This window comes from Trichosurus vulpecula, chromosome 2 (assembly GCF_011100635.1).
Source record: "Trichosurus vulpecula isolate mTriVul1 chromosome 2, mTriVul1.pri, whole genome shotgun sequence".
Lineage (NCBI taxonomy): Eukaryota > Metazoa > Chordata > Mammalia > Diprotodontia > Phalangeridae > Trichosurus > Trichosurus vulpecula.
Genome location: NC_050574.1, coordinates 211,111,978 through 211,134,629, shown reverse-complemented (window position 1 = coordinate 211,134,629; position 22,652 = coordinate 211,111,978). Strand labels below are relative to the sequence as shown.

The window sequence follows — 22,652 nt, the reverse complement described above, 5'->3', positions numbered from 1 at the left end:
ATCAAGGAGCAGAAATAAGATGCAAATAAAGATACCAGAAGCCTGAGTTAATAAAATCAAGGAAATCAAGGCCTACCACTGCCTTGGGCCTAGTTGTCAATGAACGGAAGATAACACTAGAGACCTTTAAATCAAGAAATCTGGCATTTTATTTTTCCCTCCTCTTTTGGGAAGCACAAAACCACTTATAACAAAGTATAAAGGGATCATAGGTTTTCTATACCATAAAATATTTTATTTTCAATATGTATTCACTTATGTAGGCAACGTGACCATTGTTAAGTATATTTCTTTCTATAACAACACATCACAGTGGCGCATTTGTTGGCTTTGGGGTCAGAAGTCATAGATTCATATCCCAGCGCTTCTCTTGATGACCTTTGTGATCTCGAGCCAATCATTTCATTTTTCTTCGACTTGGTTGCCTCAACTCTAAAATGAAGAGTTTGGAGTAGATGCCTTCAGCTGTGTCTTTGAGCTCAAAATATATGGCCCTATGAGCATGTTTCCTGCTTTTCTCAAGGCAAATTATAGCTAATTATATAATTATTATAACTATAGAAATTTTGACCCAGGGCTCTAGGATATAGGGAAACACTTTTATATGTTGGTATTTATTTGGTTATTCAAGGTAGCCATAATGTAGTAAAGGGCTGCTGCTGATATGATCAGACCCTTTTATGGCAAGAAAGACCGAGGTAGGACAAACTGTCACAAGCAGAAAGCATCTAGGCTAACCCTTCTGGTTGTCTTTACCAGAGTACACACTGTGGATGCAGACCAAGGTTGCAGATGGAGCTCCTTGTTCATTTGCCTCTTTGTTCTAACAAATAAGCCGACTATTTGTCTAACAACTCTGAAATAGCTGATTTGCTCTATTGACCCTAGAGTTATTATTTTAAGGTTCCTTCAGCACAAGCTGGTGTGTTCAGAGGAGAGCATTCCCCTTGAGAGTTGATCATGTAGCTACAGGAAACACAGGGGACTTAAGAAGTCCAGAAACAACAGGATACAAACAGAAAAAGAATTCTTTTAAGCAGTTAGCGGAGTTTCAGTTAGGCTCCCTTTCCAACTTCATTCTGAAAGACCAAAACTTGGGATGCCAAGAAATTAGCCAGCATGCTCCAGTGGAGTTAAGAACACCCTTCACTCAAACAGGCCTGAGAGGCAAAGGTCACAAAGGGGTTTGATTTAGATTAGTCACTGAGGTCCTTCCAACTTTCCAGTTCTATGCTTCTGTGAAATTACAATAAATAAAAAGACAGCTTTCACGTGTGCAAAGCGGGAAGAATTGTAGTTTTGGGTTATTTGTTTCTCATGTAGACAATCAGGTAGATAGCATCTACTCAATAGCAACGTTGTTCTGTTCGTTGCTCCATTATAGTCAGTGCTTGATTATATTATAGGAAAATAAAATATATTCTACAGAGATTCAGACTAGCTACAGTACAGGTTGGTGTGCTTTGTTTTACATAAAAAAATTAGTTGTAAATAAAATTCCATAGGCAGTCCCTGCTTTTTCTGGTTGTGTGGGTGTGTGTCTGTGCGTGTCTTGCTCAAACACATTTGCTATTGCCCAGACAACACAACACCAGTTCTAGCTTCTTTGTGCAATGTCCAAGAATATGAATGGCAACCAGACCTGTGTAGTATTACTGTCTTATGCTTGTCTTTTGAAATTATGTGAAAGATGTTTTGATGCTCCTTTGGAAAAGTCTTTAATGATCTGGTAATGGCTTCTATGACTTTCTAATGAACTATGAAGTCCTCTGACCACCATGGCTCCTTCCTTCTTGTGGCTCTTTCTTTTTTTTAATCTGATACTGAGCAAAGCTTTGAATAAACTGAGGAGATACAAGAGCATGAAGAGAAGAACAATTGAATTCTTAATTGCTTTTTTAAAATGTTTTTCATCGACAAAAGTATTATTATGGCCATCATTCTACCTCCTGTCCTAAGACTATGATCCTGAGCAAGTCAATGCACCTCTCAAAGTTGTTTCTTTATCTGTAAGTAGAGATAATGGTCCTTGCTCTACCTGCCTGATAGGGTCGTCGTGAGGAAAACACTTTAGAAATTTAACACGTTATGTCAATATGAGTTGTTAATTATGATCAACACACACAGCTACTACTACGTACTTTAAGGCCCATCAAATGATTTTTTAAAAAAATGACTCTGTGGTAATGTGGAAGCCAAAAAAGCTAAAGATATTTTAAGTCACATTAACAAAGGTACAATATCCAAAATGAATATGAATTAAGATAGATGAGTCCCCTCCAACTCTTTGCCCTGGTCAGGCCATGTCTAGAATATTGTGATCAGCTTTGAGTTGCCATATTTTAGGAAGAACATTCCATTGGGGGAAGGGGAGACAATTAAAATGGTTAAGGGTCTTCAAAATCATGCCACATGAATTTCAATGAAAGCTAAACTTAATTTGTTCCTTGCTGTGGCATATGGGACCACAGGAAACAAATCTAATCCTTTCCATGTGACAGCCCCTCGGAAACTAGAAGACAACCATCATGTCCTCCCAAGTCTCCCCTTCTCCAGCCTGAACATCCTCTATACTTCCACTTAAATCCTGCATGTCCCACCCCTAGCGCTAGAGCATGGTAATTTAGATACTTGGTGTGCTGTCTTATGTGACAGCATAAGGTCCTTTTTAGACTAAAGTAGGGATTTAGAGTGCTGGTATAACTAGGTAAATGACGAAAAGAAATGACCCATTTCCTCACTCATAATACTAGAATATTATGTCTGCCTCTTTCTATGTTCATTTTTTGGCTTGGTTTTTCTTCTTACAAATGGAACTCGACTGCAAGGTCCTGCTTTGGAACATCTTTCATTCCACAGGCAATAAGACATAGGTTAGGTAAAATGTCATTGATATTCCATCTTCCTCATGTATGCAGCTGGTGGTGCAGTGGATAGAAGGCTAGACTTGGAGTCATAATAACCTGAATTCAGACCCTGCTTCAGACACTTAGTTGTGTGACTGTGGGCAAGTCTTTTCACTTTTCTCAGCTTTCCATATCTAGAAAATTGTGATAATAGCACCTACCTCACAGGATCATACTGTGAGGATACCAGATGACCAAGTATCCCATAAAGTTATGTTTCTTGTTGCCTTTGGACACACTCCACCACCTCTTTATTAAACTCTACGAGAATCTGTGAGCCATCCTTCCAATTGGCTGCTGCTTCTTTATGTCTCCTGGTTTAATTTTAATCAGAATTTCAGTATTGGTAGAATTACAGATTTAGAGCTGGAATGGACCTTGGATATCAATATCCTTTATTTTATAGATGATAATACCAAAGTTAGCAAGAAAAGCTTGTGAGTTGTCCAACATGAGTAGCAGAAAACCTGAGACCAGGACCTAGATAGTCTCAATCCAAGTCTAATGTTCTTTCCGTAGCTGCTCACTGTCAACTCATTTGTTGCTAGAAAAAGATCTGACATTCGGGTTACCAATAAGTAAGTTCATGCTTCTAGGTAGTGTAAAAACTGTAATTTCTTAGCACCATTATGCCACTGTCTTTGAAGAAGCAGGATGAGGACTAACAGGACTGGAGAACAATTTTTATCCCATAGATTACTATAGCTAAGGCATTTATCATCTAATAGCCGGCTTACTAGTGATCAGCCTCTCCAAGTGTAGCAAGAATGGCCCTCCAAAAGGAGACTGAATCTGACAATACGAATATACTTACAGCCACCTTTTCCTCATGATAGAATTTTCCAGTGCTGAATTTTGCCAGCAGAAGACTGTCTTTGATAAGCTTTTACCCTGGGTGAGTCTTTGCCCAAGATTTCCCACACTGGTTGATTTCTGGATGAGGAAGTAGAAAAGGGTGGAAAACCTTAGTCCTAATTCAATAATTAGTTATTAAATACAAGAGAGAAATAATTATTTCTCTCAGGCAGCATCCTTCTGCTGAAGATGAAGGAGAAATTGAGGAGATCAAGAAACTCCTCTCTCTCCTTTTCCCTCTACTGCCCCTTGCCTGAGGGTGTTCTGCCCAAAGGAAGGTAAATTCTGATGGCCAGAAGCTACCTACTTAACTTGGGGTTTACTGGCTAGATTTCTTTCTCAAAGATCAAGCCTTAAATCCAATTTACTCTGAATCTCATGGATTGGACAATAGGTACCTGCCCAAGTACCACTTAATGGTTTTTTGGGGGACCCTCCTGGCTTAGAATGAATGTAAATAGTAACTGTTTCTCTTTTGGCCAGCAACCCTGAGGATCTCCCCATCCCCTTCCTCCCCTCCCCCACTTGACTTTTTTTTTTTTAATTAAAGGGGCCATACCTTGACTCACTTCTTAAAGAGACCTATTTCACTGAGTGGGTGTTGCCTCACTCAAATTGAGAACTTGAAAAGACCTTAGCTTGAAAGGGCCAAGGTCTCCCACTGCATCCCGGGCCATCTCCAGTCATCCTGATGAATATCTGGCCACTGGACCCAGGTGGCTCTGGAGGAGAAAGTGAGGCTGGTGACTCTGTACAGCCCTTCCTCGCTCAAATCAAAGTCAACTGTAGTCGTGTCATCATCTCCCATGGACAAACCACACTGTGAGAAACAAATGAGATGACACATAAAGGAGTTAACAAACCTTAAAACACTGTATGAATGCTATTATCAATAGCAGCAGCAGTAGTTTTACAAAGTCAGCCACTTTTGGCATACTTTTTATAATTTCTGTGGGCTGCCAAGCCTGTTCAATCACAAAACTGAAATCATTTAGTTATAAAATGCTATAACTCCTAAGGACCCTGATTTTCATCTAGTCTAGACCCCTTGTTTTGCAGAGGAAGAAAAATGACTTCCTTGTGGTCTTGTAGCTAATTAGTGGTAGAGCAAGGAGGATTCTTTACTTCCTGGCCCTTTCCTTCCTGCTGCATCAGAATTATCGAACCACATAATGATTCCTATCTGAATAAGAATCTCTTCTTTAATCCTGGACACTTTTAGTCTGGAGAAGAAAAGGCTTCAGGACACTTTCAGATATGTAAGGTTCCTGGAAGGGGTGATTAGACTGGGCCGAACTAGGAGTAGGAGAACCAGGAAGCAGTTACAAAGGAGGCTGACTTAAGTTTGATAAAAGGAAGAATTTGGTAACAGAGATAGCCAAAATTGGAATGGGCTGACTTGGGAAGTAGCAGGTTCTTCTTCCTAAAGGCTGGATCATCACTTGCTAAGTGTGTTGAACAGACAATTCTTGTTAGGTTAGGATATAGGTTGGACTGAGGTGTTTCTTTCAAATCGGTTCTGTGACTTAAGCCCACCCACCTCCCATAGGTCCCCTTTGGAGAGGGAGACAACTCTCTGCTACATAATAGTATATATTATAGTTATATCTTTTTGCTAGACTATAAACTCTGTGAAGGTAGGAACTGTTATCTTATTGAGACTTTGTGTGTCTCCCCCAGCACTCGCATAGTAGAAGCAATTATTTACCTAAATAATTATAAGTAATTATTTAGTGGAAGCCCGTATTCCTTCCTGTCAACTAAAATTTATTTATCGATAACAGGGGTCTACAATCTACAGCCTGCAGGATGCCCTGCTAAGAATGGTTTTTATACTTTTAAATAAATCTTTATTGTATTTTAAAATGTAAAAACAATTACCAGCTCTTGGGCCAGAAAAACTGGTTGCTCGGTAGATTTGGGATGTAACAGGAGTTTAATGAATCTTTGATGGATAGCATTGTCTCAGCTCTAGGCCACACATAGGCTAATGTCCATATGGAATAAACAGCAAACTGATGAATAATAAATAATTTCATTTCCATGACTTAATTTCTCTTAATGATACTTTCCAGTACTGCTGGAGCCAATATTTGTTTCTCCCTTCTCTGACTTCTATTGTTCTTGTTGGTACCACACAATTTGATGACAACATTATTTTGTAAAAAATTTTTTGTTCAGTAACTTCTGACTTTTTGTGACCCCATTTGGAGTTTTCTTGAAAAAGATACTGGAATAGTTTGCCATTTCTTTCTCTAGTTCATTTTATACATGAAGAAACTGACGCAAAGAGGGCTAAATGACTTGCCCAGGGTCACATGGGAACTAAGTATCTGAAACTAGATTTGAACTTGGGTCTTCCTGATTCCAGGCCCCATGCTCTATCTGCTTCACCACCTAGCTGTCCAAGTTTTTTGTGCATTATATTATTTTGTGCATATAGTTATAACATTTCTGTCTCTCCACCTAAATGTAAGCTCTTTGAAATCAAGGACTATGTGTTATATTTCCATGTTTTCCATAGCTGCATAGTAGACTTAGTAAACATTTTGTTAATTGATTAATCAAGATGGACTTTTCCTAGTTAATATTCACATATTCATTATGTTATACACTGATTTAGCTTTCATGGGTCTTATTTCACAGCAGGAAGATTTAGTTTCTATTGCCAGTCTGTGGAAAATGCAGACTATTTCAGACAAATTATTAGGTTTGGGAATAGAAATCGAAACAGAAAGATACTTCATGGATTTGCTAATTGTTCTTGGCATGTTAGCCGGTGTCTTTAGGTGTAACAAGCATCTTAAATGAATGTATTTTATGTTGGAGCAATAGTAAAACGACAGGCAGACGTATTAATCTACTTTTTGTCAAATCTTTTAAAAAACAACTCTTGGACCTTTCAAAAAGTTCTCAATGACACAAATCACATGGCACTTTTATCATCTTTGAAATTAGCCATTTGAAACTGACTACTTTGTCTCTTTCTCTCTTTTTAAACAGAGATATATACCCGGGATGGGAACTCTTATGGGAGGCCTTGTGAATTTCCTTTCTTAAATGATGGTGTCTGGCATCATGAATGCATTACTGATGGAAATCATAATGGGACATGGTGTGCTACAACTTTAAATTATCCATATGACCAGAAGTGGGGAATTTGCTTAAAACCAGGTATGTATGGCTAGGGATGCATAGGCAGCCTCCTCTGTGGTATGATTTGAGAAATACCAAACTGCCCACTTGCTCCAAAATACTGTTTTCCCATTGGAAAACCAAGGTACCTAAAATCCTCATGTCATTTTTTTGAGTAAAAGAATATATTGGAAGACATGGACAAGCTGAACTTTTTGAAGAATTGTGGATTCAATTTGAAATTAAAATCTACAATGTTCTGGGATTTTGGTGCAGTAAATAAAATGTTATTTGCAAACAGGAGGATCTCAACATTTATCTCTACCATTTCTCCTTTGCTCTGAACACCTTCCAGATGGTGCCAAACAGTGTGTGTGTGTGTGTGTGTGTGTGTGTGGCATACATCAACGTGTTTTATGTCTCAATTGACATTAATAACACTGGGTACCAGCAAAAAAAAAAATCCGTCACATCCATAAAATGTTATCCTTATAGTATTTGGAAGTTTGTGGCTTCACATCTTATCTATTAACCTACCATCTTCAGTTTTACATTTTAAAAATCTTTTTTTAAACGAAACTGAACTGTCTCCATTTAATTCACCGAAATGTAGTTGATGATTTCCTGTCATATTTCACCTATAAAATCTCCTTCCTCAGCATCCCACAGTAATTGGCTAGTAATTGTTTTCCAGTTGCCAAGTTAGCACTTTTCAAACTTGGAGGTTTCCTGATGGCCGAGTGTCCTGTACTAATTAATTACTAAAAGCCCCTAGGTTTTCCCAGGATGAAGCCTAAGTGTGAATACGTGAAATGGAACTCAAGTGACATCTCATATGCCGTAACTTTATGGTTTTGAGAAGTTCATTGGCAATTTCTTGGTAATTTTTTTCCATGTTTCCAAAAAATGTTTTTTTGGTCACTTTAAAAAATGAATTACATGTAACTTTCTTCAGCTCTTCTTCAAAATGTTAATGTTTTATCACTTCCTTGATTTGAGAACTCACAGATATCCCTTCTGATTTTAACCTCACTGATTCTTGGAAAGGAACTCTTCAGATTAAGGAAATAAAAACCTGCACCATTTCAATCCCTTGTGTTTTAGTTGAGAAGTCAGAAATTCAGCTGGATGTGTTTTTTTTGGTTTGGCGTTTTTTGTTTTTTCTAAATCGAGGTCACGAACTAGGTGATTTGGGTCAGCTTGAATTATTAAATGAAGATCTGAAAGCAGAAATAAAGAAATATTCCCTAAAATGTGAGATTTCCACCTTGCTGGTCAGAGGCTCATGAAGCTAGAGATAGAAGAGTCCTTAGACTCGAGTTTTAACCTTCTCATTTTGAAGATGATAAAACTGAGGCACCGCGAAGTCATGACTTGTTTAAGGTTGCACAGATAAAGAGTGTCAGAAGCAGGATTTGAATCTGGAGTCTTTGACTCCAGAATTAGTGTTCTCCTGCTGTATCATTCTGCTAACCTTCTAACTTGTCATTTTGAGCTTCACCATTATACTCTGATTCATCAGGTGCATCTTTTTCAGCCAAATTCTGTTTTTAGTGATTGTATAGTGGTTCTTCCTTTACTATATAAGACAGATATTACAACTAATGATAAATTTGGATATTGTACAGTATGTTTAGACTTGGATATATTTGTTTAGCAAAAATATTGATCTGTTGAGTTGTTTAGTCATGTCTTACTCTTCTGTGAGCCGATTTGGGGTTTTCTTGGCACAGATACTGGAATGATTTGCCATTTCTTTCTCCAGCTCATTTTATAGATGAGGAAACGGAGGCAAACGGATTTGCCCAGGGTCACATAAGCCACTAAGTTTCTGAGGTCAAATTTGAACTCAGGTTTTCCTGATTCCAAGCCTGGAACTTGGTCCACTCCAGATCATTGGAACAGCAGATAATATGTAACAAGGTCCATGTATCCAGTCAGAAGTTGAATGCAAAGGGAAACAGCAAAAACAGCCTCACACCTATTTTTCAGACGAAATAGAGTTCATATGTTCTCTTTAACTAGAGGAGTAACAGTTCATCTCTGAGATTTAAAAGTTAGCTCACTGTGCCAAGAACAAATATTTCTGATGATTGACTAGCCAGGCGTTCTGAGAGTTTCATACACATCAGTGTCGACCAAGTATGCAAACACTTGAGAAGAGATCAGAAACAGTAATGATATTTACCAAATGATCCTCAGTACCTAACTGACAGAACAAGTCGGCTTTTCTCAGTATGAACATGTCCCAGTCTGCCCTGCCTCATGTGTCATCACATGAGCCAAGACGTTCCAGAGCAGGCCAGAACCAGCCAAATAAATTGTGACTTCTCACGGTCCTCCCCACACACACACAACAAACAGTTTGATACTGCTTCGTGCTGCATAATTTATGTAAAAATTCACGTCATTCAATGACAGCGTTTTATAGAGAAATCTCATTTTTGTTTTTGAATACAGTATCCAGGAATACTATAAGACACCAAGAAATTTCCATGTGACAAAATGTGCTTTGAATAGTGTGAGGAGATAGATGGTTGTAAAACAAACTTATCTCTGTTGTTGTGACTCGTGAAATGGTAGAACATCTAATTTTTTTCCAGTGGATCCCTCTGCCCTCTGTGGCCTAAGAGAAGCAACCAAGTGGCACAGTGGAAGGAATGCTGGATCTAGAGTCAGGAAGACTTAAGATTCAGATACTTAATAGCTGTGTGACCCTGGACGAGTCACTTAACCTCTACCTCAGTTTCCTCAACTGTAAAAAATGAGATAGTAATAGCACCTTCCTCCTAGGGTTGTTCCCAGGGGATTAAATGGGATATTTATAAAGCACCTAGCACAGTATCTGGCACTCAATAAATCCTTCTCCCCTTCCTCCCTCCCTCCCTCCCTTTCTCTCTCCCTTCCTTCTATATATGAGACCTTTCCAACTACTCTGTCTTCAAAGTTTATTAATCCTTTTAATTTCAGTGATTTAAACTCTCCTTTAGCGTGACATCAGTCAGGCCATACTTGGGATTTGAAACTGGTACAACTCTAAATATCTCCAAATCTCTCCAAAGGAGCCCTCAATCCCACTGCCACATTTTGAACCTATTCTTCACCTTCATCATGATCTCCCAGCCTCTCAGTTTCCTTCCTTCCTTCCCTCTCTTCCACTCTCCCTCCCTCCCTCCCTCCCTCCATCCCTCCTGCTTCTTGGGAAGATAGAGACTAGAGATGGAGGAAAATGAGGATTAGGAGGAGGACCCAAGGAAAGGAACTTTTAGGGCTATGGGTTTATAAAAGTCAGAATCTTTTAGTGGTAAAAAGTGTTGAGATGTCCTAGTTCTAATTAGCAAAGCTAGGATCAGCTTTGCTTAAAGACTCTGCTAAAGTCTTACTGCTGAGAACACCATTTCCTTTCAGTTCTAGTAGGGGTCACTTTTCCTATTCCCTTAACTCACTGAGAGGGAAAGTGTTGCCTTACTTCTTGTTTGTGCTTCTACCCCCTCTCCACTTAACCCTACCTACTTTCTCCCTTCTTTGTCACTATTACTAACCTCTAGGTCAGTTTCACCAACCACACAGATAAACAACTCCTGGTCTTAGAAAAGACCATTGAAGTACTGGCCAGCCCCAAGTCATATAAAGAAGGGAAGGAGGGAATGAGTATTATTTAGTGCTTTACAAATATCTCACTTGATCCTTATATCTGTGGGAGGTAGATGCGATTTATTATTTCCATTTTACCATTGAGCAGTCCAAGGCAGAAGAAGGAAGTTAAATGACTTTCCCATGGTCACACAACTAGTAAGTGTCTGAGGCAGGCTGGCTGTATTTGAACTTGGGTCTTCCTGACTCCAGGCCTAGCAGTCCCACTTAGCAGCCATATAATTTTTTTTCTTGAGTCATTTTTCAGTCATATCCAACTCTTTGTGACCCCATTTGGGGTTTTCTTGGCAAAGGTACTAGAGTGGTTTGCCATTTCCTTCTCCAGTTCATTTTACAGATGAGGAAACTGAGGCAGAGAGAGTTAGTGACTTGCCCAAGGTCTCACAGCTAGTGTCTGAGGCTGGATTTGAGCTCAGGTGTTTCTGACTCTAGGCCTAGCACTCTCTATCCACTATACAACCCAGGTGCCTGCACCGTGCAATCATATCTGTAGAATTGAATGGGAAACTTAGAGTCCAACTAGTCCAGTCTCTGTATTTTATAGGTGAGGAACCTGAGGCCCAGAGACATAAATGACTTAAAACCAAGGTCATACAGCTACTCATCAGCAGAACCTAGGTTTGAAACTAGGTCTTTTGTCAGACTCAGTAATCATTTTATTGTACCAGACTGCTCACACCTTCATCAAGAACGTCAACACCTGGATCCCAGTTCTCTTCTAGTCTCCATTTCAAGTTCCATCATATGTGTGTATATATATGTGTGTGTATATACATATGTATATGTGTATATGTATATATGAGACCTTTCCAACTACTCTGTCCTCAAAGTTTATTAATCCTTTTAATTCCAGTGACTTAAACTCTCCTTCAGCCTGATACCAGTCAGTCCATACTTGGGATTTGGAACTGGTACAACTCTAAATTTCTCCAAATCTCTCCAAAGGAGCCCTCAGTCCCACTGCCACATTTCTGAACCTATTCTTCACCTTCATTATGACCTCCCAGTCTCAGTTTTGTTCTTACTTCACTTGGCCAAAATCCCACAGTCAGTCATGTAAATGATGTTCACACTCTCACCCTAGGATCACCGATTTCCCTCACTAACCCCTAGACCTGGGTGACTTCCACCATTTGCTTAATCTGTTCCTATTCTTAAACTTCCCAGAGAAACTCGTAGGATCATAAAGCTGAAGCGAAACTAACCTGGGGCTCTGTGAACGTGGTTTGTTTGGAATTTTTGAGATTTTTTTTTCCACGAAGTCTTAATAATGTAGCTTTGATCATGCCAATCTCTCTAAAACTTCAGTGATTTCCCATTACCTACATGTACATATATTTAGAGATGCACGGTCCTTAGAGATCATCTAATACAATCTATCTTAAAACTGAGGAAACAGAGACCCCAGAAGGTTATGGTCACATTATGTAGTACAGGCAGGATTCAAACCCAGGTTCTCTCATTCAACACACTCTTCACTATGGCAGGCTACCCAATATTGTTAGCTAGACAAAAGCCCCATCCACCATTTGGGTTCAACTGATCTTTGCTGATTTATCTCACATTATGCATACTTTAAGCCATACTATACTATTCCTCTAGCGTGGTGCTTAGTCCGTAGTTTTGTCGTTGTTCATTTCTTTCAGTTGCGTCCAACTCTTCATGACCCTATTTGGGGATTTCTTGGCAAAGATACTGGAGTGGTTTGCTATTTCCTTCTAAAATTCATTTTATAGATTAGGAAACTGAGGCAAACAGGGTTAAATGACTTGCCTAGGGTCACACAGCTAATAAGAGTCTGAGACCAGATTTGAACTTGGGTCTTCCTGACTCCAGACCTGGCACTCTATCCACCGAGCCACCTAGTTGCCCCATACATAGTAGGCCCCTAAATATTTGAACATATCAAACAGAGTTTATAACGTCAGAGTTGTAAGTGGCTTGTGGGATCCAGGAACAGGACAAGACTCCAAGTTGATTTTCATTGCTTGAGAACTTTGTAGTTGAAGCAGAATAAAACATTTCTTGGCAGAAAAATTTAAAGCAAAGATTTAGCCAAGCAGCAGTTTATAACAAGTATGATGGCATCGGGAAAATACCACACTGTGCCTATGTTCCTCCCCACCCCCCCAAAGCTTACTATAAATGGGATAATAGAATTGTTAGGGGTAGGAGGGCCTTAATAACCAACTAATTTAGCCCAACGTGGTATGTTAAAAAGGCAACTAGATTTGGAGTCAAGGGACCTACATTCAGATCTGAGTTCTGCCATTTGTTTACCTGTGACCATGAACAAATCAGTTAAGCCACTCCTAACCTTAAAGTCTACATCCTGTGAGCCTCCTTCTATACATGAGGAAATTGAAGATTAGAGAGATTGATTGACTTGCCCAGGTCATACAGATAGCTCATAGTGGAGCTAAAAACAAAACTAGTTCTTAGCCCTATACTGTGTTCCCTCCACAGATATGTCTTAGTATTTTATCTTCCTCGTATAATTAACTAATCCCATGTTAATTTTTAAAGGTTATTTTTGAAGCAACCCTAATGAAATTGTTTGTCACATTATAGTCACCTCTACTTGAGGTTGCATGAAGCTGTGTCCCATAACCCAAGTTATTACCTGGTGGTTTCTATTGCAGTGGATAGACTGCCGGACCTAGAGAAGAATTGGAATTGCAGGCTTAGAATCTCTGAAAAAAACAATCTAATGGTGTTTCTTCCATATCACTATTTCAGTGACAGCAGATATCACAGTTGTTTATAGTGATATTTAGGTTATCATACATAACCACTAGCATTTTTGTCATCTGAAAATTCTGCAAATACTGAAGTTCAAGGATAGATGATGGATATAAAAATGTCTAGTCTTTTAAATGTTGTCTTTTTAATAGAGGTTGGCTGTGAAGATGATTGGGAAAAGAATGAGCAATTTGGAAGTTGCTACCAGCTTAATACCCAGGCAGCTCTTACGTGGAAGGAAGCATTTATTTCATGTCAAAATCAAGGAGCAGACTTAGTAAGCATCTCAAGTGCTGCTGAATTAATTCATCTTAAAGGTAAGCTAATTCCAAGGGCATATAGGTAGAATATCTTATGTAAAATATGAATTAAATGTAAAGAAATAACAGATGAATAGCAGTGTCAAAATAAATTTTAAGCACACTATCTATGTACTCTAAGAATTTATACTCTGACAGTATTGATACCTATAAACAACAGGGTATTAAGACAGATATTCACTCACTTTAAACATTCTGTGCATTGAAAATATGCTCATGGTGCAATGTGCAAAATGGCAGATGAACTCCATATTGGAAAAAAGGTTAAGGGATGTAAATATGGAATTAACCTCTATTCTAGTTGAAAGTGTTTGTGGAAGAAATGAGATTTAAAGTCTCTGAAAAAAGGATTGAAAGCACTTAAAGATAAAAGGGGGGCAGAAAACAGGTATAGAAATAGGTATAGTAAGGAGGAAAAAGAAAGACTTAATTATGTTTAGGTAAACTTGAGGGAGAGTTTAATATTGGTAAAGTTAAGGACTTTGTCATACAGTGAGTGAAGTGATACTTCCTATTTAATCATTCAGTCAATAAGCATTTTTTTTAATGTTTACTGTTTGCAAAGTATTGTGCTAATCTTTGGGAATACAAAGACAAAGCAAAAAACCTTCCCTGCCCCTAAGGTCTTTATGTCCTTTTGGAAGAGATAACATGTCTATAGAAGATAAATACAGAGTATATGGAAAGTAGCCCAATGTGGTATGTTCAATATGGTGTGTTAGAGGAGAAGACACTAGCATCTAGAGATCCAGGGAAATGGTTCCTGTAAGTGGTAGCACTGAACTGAATCTTAAAGGAAGCAAAGGAGTCTTAGAGGTAAAGATTAGGAGGGAGAGCATTCCAGATATGAGTGTCGACTAGCACATAGGCTTGGAGATAAGAGATGAAGTGTCAGATGTGAGAAACAGCAACTAGGCCAGTGTGACTGGTCCATGGAGCGTGTAGGGGGCAGAAACAATGTGTAAGAAAAATGGAAAGACAGGAAGGGGTCAGGTTGAGAAGGGCCATCAGTGAGGAACAGAGGAGTTTAGGTTTGATCTTAGAGAGCCATTAGAGTTTATTGAGTAGGGAAGTGAAATTGTCAGACCTGTGCTTTAGCTAAATTCATGGTAGCAGCAAGACTGGAGGATCGAGTGAAGTTGGGAGAAACTTGAGGCAGGGAGACCATTTAGGAGGCTGTTGTAATAGTCTAGGTGAGAGGTGAGCTGGGGTAGCTACTGCATGAGAAGATATGTGGGAAAGATACTGTAGAGAAAGAAATCACAAGACTCAGTAACTAATTGAACATGTAGGGTGACCGAGAGTAACGTGTCAGAGATGGCACCAGCCATGTGAACCTGGCTAACTGCCAGCATGGTGGTGCCATTGACAGCAATAGGAAAGTTTAGGAGAAAAGGTAATGAGTTCTGTTTTAGGCATGTTGAGTATAAGATGCACATGGACATCCAGTTGGAAATGCCTGACAGAGAGGGAGAGACTCAAGGGAGATACTATGACTTAATAAATAGATCTGGGAATCATCTGTGTGGAGAGGATAATTGAGCCTGTGGGAGCTGGTGAGATCACATAGTGAAAGTGTATAGAGAGCCTTGGGAGAAATCCACATTTTGTTATCCACAAGATCTAGCAAAGGAAGGTTGAGGAGGAACAATCAGATAGGTGAGAAGTGAACCAGGAGAGCAACAGGACTTACAGAAACCCAAGGCAGTGAAGTGGTCAGTAGTGTAAAATGCTGTGGGATGATCAAAAAGGATCTGGATGAAGAAAAGCCCGTTCTGTTTAACTGTTGAGAGGTCAGTGTCAGAAGATGGAAGCAGCAAGAGAGGAAGTGGTATGAAATGAAAGGAGGAGGTTTGTTGATTTTGGACCAAGGGTTCCAGCTGACCCAGTGAAAAGGGGCAAGACATTGGTGGGGTACGATGGAAGTGCAAGGTTGTGTAGTGGATAGAGGTCCGGGCCTGGGGTCAGAAGGACCTGAGTTTAAATTCAGCCTCAGACACCTAATAGCTGTGTGACTTTGGGCAAGTCATTTAAAGCGATTACTGCCCACCTCACCTAAAAAAAAAAAAAGATTGAAGTGGATGGGAATGAGGGAGCAGATTGAGGAGAAAAAGGGTCATTTGAATTAGGATTGTTGTTGTTCAGTTGTGTCTGACTTGGATTTTTTTTTTTGGCAAAGATACTGGAGTAGTTTGCCATTTCCTTCTCCAGTTCATTTTCTCAGATGAGAAAACTGAGGCAAAGAGGGTTAAGTGACTTTTCTAGGATCACGCAGCTAGTAAGTGTCTGAGGCCAGATTTGAACTCATGAAAACGAGTCATCCAGGCCTGGACCTTTACCCACTGTACCACCTAGCTACCCCCTTTAATTAGGATTACTCAGCCTCTTTGCATCTACATTTTTCTCTGGCATATGTACAGTTAACACTATGTTCTAGCCTGTGTTCTTTTCTTTTTCTCTCTCCCGGCACTCCCCCCCCCCAAGATGATAAGGAGGTTTTATACATACATATGTGCGTACACACATGTACAAATGTATATGTGCGAATGGTATCATTACACTGTGAAAGTGATTTTACACACACACACACACACACACACAAACATATACATGTAACTTGTGTGTATATGAATGTGCAAATATTCTCCCTCCTACCTCAGTAAGTTCAAAATCTGGCTCAAAGCCTCCTACCCCATTCCAACCCCTACTCTCACACTGGAGGACTTCAACAAATACGTTGATATTCTTTTCAACACCCCAACTTCTCATTCTTCCGTCTATTCCATTTTACTCCAGCCTCCATGAGATCGCTTGTACCCCTAACTCGCAAGCACCCTTATGTCTCTACTTTCCCTTTCCCAGCTAAATGCTTTGAAAACGTTGTCTACACTCAGTGATTTTTCCCTTTATCTCCTTTAACTCCCTTTGAAAGTCTCTGTACTCTGACCTGACCCCATCACTCAACTGATTCTTCTCTGTCTCAAGTTATGGGTGATCTCTTAATTACCAAATGTAATAGCTCTTTCTCAATCCTCACCCTTCTTGGCCTGCGGCATTTGACAGTGTTGATTACCTTCTCTTCCTGCATACTCTTTCCTTCCTGGTTTTTGGTGGCTTCTCTCTCGGTTCACCTCTTATTTGTCAGATTCTCAGCTGCTTTTGCTGGATTTTGTGAATCCCTTGACTGTACATATCAAGGCTCTATACAGTGCCCCTTCTCTCTTCATCCTATGCTCTATCATTAGACTCTGTCACACTTATATACATATATATGTATGTGTATACACACACACACACACATACATACATACTTGTACCATGCTGCATATTAGGTATTCAGTAAATACTTAATCACTCAAAACTTTGACATATTAAGAAGAATAATATCATAAAACTTAGTTCTTGAAGGGACCTTAAAATTTATCAATTCCTACTCCATTTTGCAGATGACAAAACTGAGGCCCAGACAGTCATCCCTAGCATATGTTCCTTTGTGTCTCATAGTCCTGAAGCTCAAAATTTCAGTCTCTATGCCTTCCTCTTAAACCTTCATGTTGTCTCAGGCTTTTTTCCTACTTAATTTGAGACTTAAATAATTAATATTTCTATGAGAAAAAGTCATATTTTCTGAAAATATGCTACCCTATACAAGCAAAAAATGATGCCGTAAATGTCCTTTTACCACTATCATTCCATAAATTTCCTGAATAATGTTTAATAAATTCTGGTTGAAGGGGTTGAGTAAATTAAATCTGCAGGTCTGAAGAGTTGCAAAATAATCATTTGACACCAGTTATGAAGAAAACTTGATATATCAGCAAATTTTTTAGTAACAAAAATCTTAGGGCTCTTCCATATGTCTTTAGGTATCTATTATTACCACCAAGGAGAGCTATAGAATTGCCTCAAAGAGCATACTTCCTGATTCTTATTCAGCATAGAAGGCCCCACCACACCACCCTCTTACCTCTGCCCACCTTATCTCTAGCACCCGTGCTAGACAGACTTGCCAGCTGGCTGTTGCTGTTAATTATCTGAACCAGGATTTTATCATAGAAGCCAGGAATATTGTTATTTTGTTTTGATTTTAATTTAATTTAATTTTGTTTTTTGTTTGATTCTCTTAACTCTACCTGGATTCATGGAGAGATGTTCAGTCGGATTGCTTAAAGTCATGACTATCACTATTTTTCTTTCCCACTCTGCCCTCTCATGTAGTCCAAATGCTACCAACAGCCTTGGTTTTTAGGCCTCAGACTATACACAACTAAGAAATCAGAACCCAGTGCATCAAAACAGAGGAATGAGGCAAGGGGGCGGAAGGAGCAGAAGGGAAGGAGCATTTATTAATTGACTACTATGGGCCAAGCACTTAGTTCTAAGCACTTCAGCAACCATTCCAGTAAATTCAATAAACATATATAAAGTGCCTACTGTATTCCAGGCACTGTGCTAAGTAGGTGCTGAGAGGTGGGTGCTATTATTATCCCCCTGATACAGACAAAGAACCTGAGGTAAACAGAAGTTAAGTGACTTGCCTGAAGTTAAAAAGCTAGTAAAGTGTCTGAGGTTGGATTTGAACTCTGGTCTTCCCAACTGTAGGCCTAGCACTCTATTCACTGTACCACCCAGCTGCCTCCACTTACCAACAAGGACTAGAAATTTCCTCTAGCTCTAAGATTCCCTTAGAACTACCTGATGCTACCCCACCTTAAAAAGTCTAGACCTGGGATTTCATTGCTGTAGGAGGCTCCCCAGAGGAATCTCCCTCTACCAATTTTTGTGGTGGTGGTAGTTGTTGAGTTGTTTCAATCATATCTGATTGTTTGTGACCTGATCTAGGAATGGTTGCCATTTCCTTCTCCAGCTCATTATATAGATGAGGGACCTGAGGCAAACAGGGATAAGTAAATTGCCCAGGGTCACATAGCTAGTCTAGTGAGTGTCTGAGACCAGATTTTTAATTCAGGAAGATGAGTCTTCCTGACTCTATGGCCAGGGCTCTATCCGCTGTGCCACCTACCTGCCTCCTCCTGAAAACAGTTCTATTAGGAGTACCTTGGGGAAGACATCAGAAGCATACAACAGAAGAGTGCTCAGAAATCCAACTTATATCAACTCACCAGGTATTCAGGGACTGTGTTAGTAACCTGAATAGATTGTGTTGCCCTGTTCACTCTGAACCATTTTTAGGAGATTCAGAATTGAATCCCAGCTTAAACTAGAGTTCTTTAGATTGTTGTGTGATGCTAATAAACTTCAGCCTCAATCAGATAACTTAATGGGTGTCTTTTTTTATCTTTACAGATAAAGAGGGAATTCCAAAAATGTTCTGGATTGGTTTAAATCAGCTAGATTCTTCAAAAGGTTGGGAATGGTCTGATCACACCCCATTAAATTTTCTCAACTGGAATCCAGGTACTTTTTTGTCCCTTTTTTCCTTATTAGGAATAATACAGACCTTAGTAAAATAAAGGTTTTGACTCTCTCCTCAATATCCACCTCAGACTATTGAGTTTTTATGACACTCATAATTCTTTAGACTTGTATTCATATTACCTATCTTGAAAGAAATTTTCCTTCTACAATATGTCAGTTGTAATACTATTAGTAAACAGTTTTGGAATATCTGATGGAGCTCCTACTGAATGTTTCTTGGTGGCCATTGGATTAACTACCACTTTTAGATAGGAGCAACATGACTCGGCACACGGTCTGAGGAAACCATTGCGAAGCTGCCAGGATGAGACACCTGGCTGGATATTTTGTGGCAATGATGAGCCCTTTGGGAAAAGATCCCAAATTTAAACTTATGCCTCAGACCTGATATTTGTTACTGAAGCTGTTCCTTAATTCTCCAACAGAGTAGCCTCCTGAGCTCCAGGATGTTTTTGACATTATCAAGAAATCTTGACAGACAGCCTCTGATAAATCACTCCCACACTCAGAAATCTATTCTGGAAAATAAGGGTGATATTTATAAAGCACCTAAGATTAGAACATGTATTGATGACTCTGACAAATTTTTATCTCTTAAAAAGTAAATGCCAATACTTGGGGATATTTTTGCTCTAATAAAATCCCAACAGTTCATTCGTGCATTGTGCTCCCAGAGAAATGGATTCTGCCTTCTCACAGACCTTCTGACATCTGTGGTACATGTTCTGGGAAAGTGTGGCAGTCAGTCTGTCAGCCAGCAAGCATTAATTAAGTGCTTACCATGTGCTAAAGCCTGGAGATAGAAAGAAAGGCAATAACTTGGTCACTGCCTTCAAGACTCTCACATTTTAATGGGTGAGACATCATGTAAAAAAAAATGTACATATAGAATAGATACAGGGGAAATGGAAGGGAATCTCAAGAGGTAAACTACAACCAGCAAAAGATTACAGCAGCCGAGGAAACAGAATGAAAGATTGAGGCCAGGTAAAGCAATTCAGATTCCAGAACACCCCAGCCTTGAAAGTAAAAAAGGAGATATGAGTGACAGAGAGAATATTTGACTCTGCCCCTGTTGTCCGTCTTTAAACCCCCTTCACTCTTCCCACTAAAGGTCAGGGGACACTTCTAGCCCATAAAAGTCACATCCTTATGGAGGTCACATTTCTATGTCAGCTTCTGGCTCAATATGTACAAATCTCCAGAGTGAATACCCTTGTGAAATCCTTTCAGAAGTGGGAAGAAAGGTCTCTTAATTCCTCATCGTTTCTGCATCCTTTCCCATTTGGGGGACTTCCTAATACTTCCCACATAATATTCTTGAAGTTGTATGATGAAGGTTGGAGTTAGAGGAAGAAGATAAGAAAATGAACCACTCTCAACTTCTTCTCTTATAACCTCTTCCTCCAAGCCCTCGTCCCACTCCAGGATTCCTGGCTGCCTCTCTCTTTCTTCTTTCTTTTTGTTCCTTTCTTTCTTTCTTTTGTTCTTTTCTTCCTTTCTTTCCTTCTTTATTTTCTTTCTTTCTTTTTCTTTCTTCCTTCCTGCTTTTCTTTCTTTCCTTTCTTTCTTCACTTTCTTTCTCTCTTTCTTTCTTCCTTTCTTCCTGCTTTTCTCTCTTTCCTAGTTTTCTTCCTTCCTCCCTTCCTGCCTTCCTTCCTTTCTTTCCCTCAAGCTGCTTTTTATATTCCTTTAGTGTTCTCTATCCCCTCCTAGAGATCAGAAATGATCTTGTCCTTTTTTTTTTTTATTTCATCATTCCGTCAACCAGGGTCAAAGATTCTTTACGGAGTGGTAGTTGGGTCCCAGTTAATTAAAGTTTTACTAAATTATGCTCTTGTTCTCTTAAGTAAAAGCAGAAGTTTAGAAATAAAACTTCATTTTCACTTTCCTAACTGAACACAAAACCTCTCTTCCCTACCCCTAACTTCTTTTTTTTTCCTTCCCCCCCCCCAACTCTTAAGAAATTCCCAGTTCGCCTACAATAGGTGGCTCAAGTTGTGTAATAATGAATGCTGAGTCAGGCCAGTGGCACAGTTTTCCGTGTGAAGCTCTGTTCCCCTATGTCTGCAAGAAGCAACTGAATGAAACATCAAAGTCACCAGGTAACACTTCCCTTTTTTGGTCATTTACAAAAAAGACTTTTAAAAAATCATAGTTTTGTGAGAAATAAAGTCAATAAATTTAGGGGGCCTTCATCCAGATTGTCTTCATCTGGGCGTGCGGACACTTCAAATGGAGAGAAAGTCTAGCTGTTAAATTTTCCTTTTCTAGGAAGGATTCATTTATAGCACATACCCTTGTTGAATTGTCTTTAAGATAGAGGTGAACAAGGTGAGGCAAATAAAATGTGTACATCTCGATGTTTCTGCAAATGGGAAGCAAAGCTTTTAGACAACAAATACAGTATATATGCGGGTGTGGTTCTGCAGTTTAATATAATGGTTATTTTTGTGGGATTAGACTCTATCAGCCTGACAAGATTAGTTGTCACTATGCTTTAGCTGTTACTAAGCCTTCAATGGTATTACCCAGATTGATTTTGTTTAGACTGACGTAGCATCTCAAGAATGAACAGTTTTACATAGGTTTACACAAGGATCAAATGCAAACTGATCTAGAGTACAAAATAATAGATACAAAATAGATATAAAAGAATTCCTAATTTAGGAAAAGACAAAAAATAGAAAAACCAAGAATATATTCTAACAGAAGGTCATTCCCTATAAAATTATGAGCTAATGGTTGGCTGTGAAGTGAGCCATTATTTTTCCAGCCCCTTCCTGTATCTCAGCAACTCCAAATTAAACTCACTACCTTTCTCCCAAATTTGCTCCTTCTCCAAAATCCCTCATTTCTCTTGAGGGCCACACCATCCTTCCAATCACTCAGATTCACAACTTTGGAGTCACACTTGACTTTTCTCACTTTGCATCCTTTCACACACTATACATCCCTGCTAAACTGACTTGTTTACTTTTCCTGAGCTCCGTATTCCATCTACTGCCTCTGACATTTTGTACCTGCTATTCTCAAAAATGGAGATACTCCTCCCTCAACACCATGACCTCGTAGAATGCCTAGCTTCATTTAAAGCTCAACTCACATGTTTCCTTCTGTGAAGGAAGCCTTTCCTGATCCCCCTTGTTCAGAGCTACTTTTCTGTGCTTCCTCAAAATATCATTTATATAAATATCTGTGCAATATTCTCCCCCAGTAGTCTATTAGGAAGCCTTTAAAGGCAGCAACTGGTTTTCATTTTGTCTAAATATCTTCATTGCCTAGCCCAGTGTCCTTATACATGATAGACTCAGTTAATATTGGACCGGACTGTTTGAGGAAACTATAGCATGTTACCGTAGGATATTGGTTGGAAGTTTGAAGTTGGGACAAATTCAGGTCACTGAGGTTCTACAAAAGGGTCTCAGTTAGACCCTGAAAGCCTCAAAGGGGGAAGCAAAGGCTTACCAATGGAGAACACTGTTTCCAACCTCAGATGTTCCGAGTATACATTTCCTGATTTTATTTCCCTTTCCTTGGAATGTTTCTTGTGAATTTAACTCATATGGTGCCCATGAAGGTAAAGTTGAGAGGAATAGCT

The 22,652-nt window shown here is 39.3% G+C and overlaps 1 protein-coding gene across 2 annotated transcripts in view; it reads left to right on the top strand.

The window, feature by feature from the left end:
- Window positions 1-22,652, top strand: part of LOC118835778 (CD302 antigen) — a 204,233-nt gene that overhangs the window by 19,808 nt on the left and 161,773 nt on the right. For both annotated transcript variants that reach the window (XM_036743034.1, XM_036743028.1), the window contains exons 3-6: window positions 6,765-6,935; window positions 13,445-13,609; window positions 18,920-19,030; window positions 21,016-21,156. In XM_036743034.1, coding sequence (XP_036598929.1) covers window positions 6,765-6,935; window positions 13,445-13,609; window positions 18,920-19,030; window positions 21,016-21,156 — 588 coding nt within the window. The remainder of the gene's footprint in view (window positions 1-6,764; window positions 6,936-13,444; window positions 13,610-18,919; window positions 19,031-21,015; window positions 21,157-22,652) is intronic.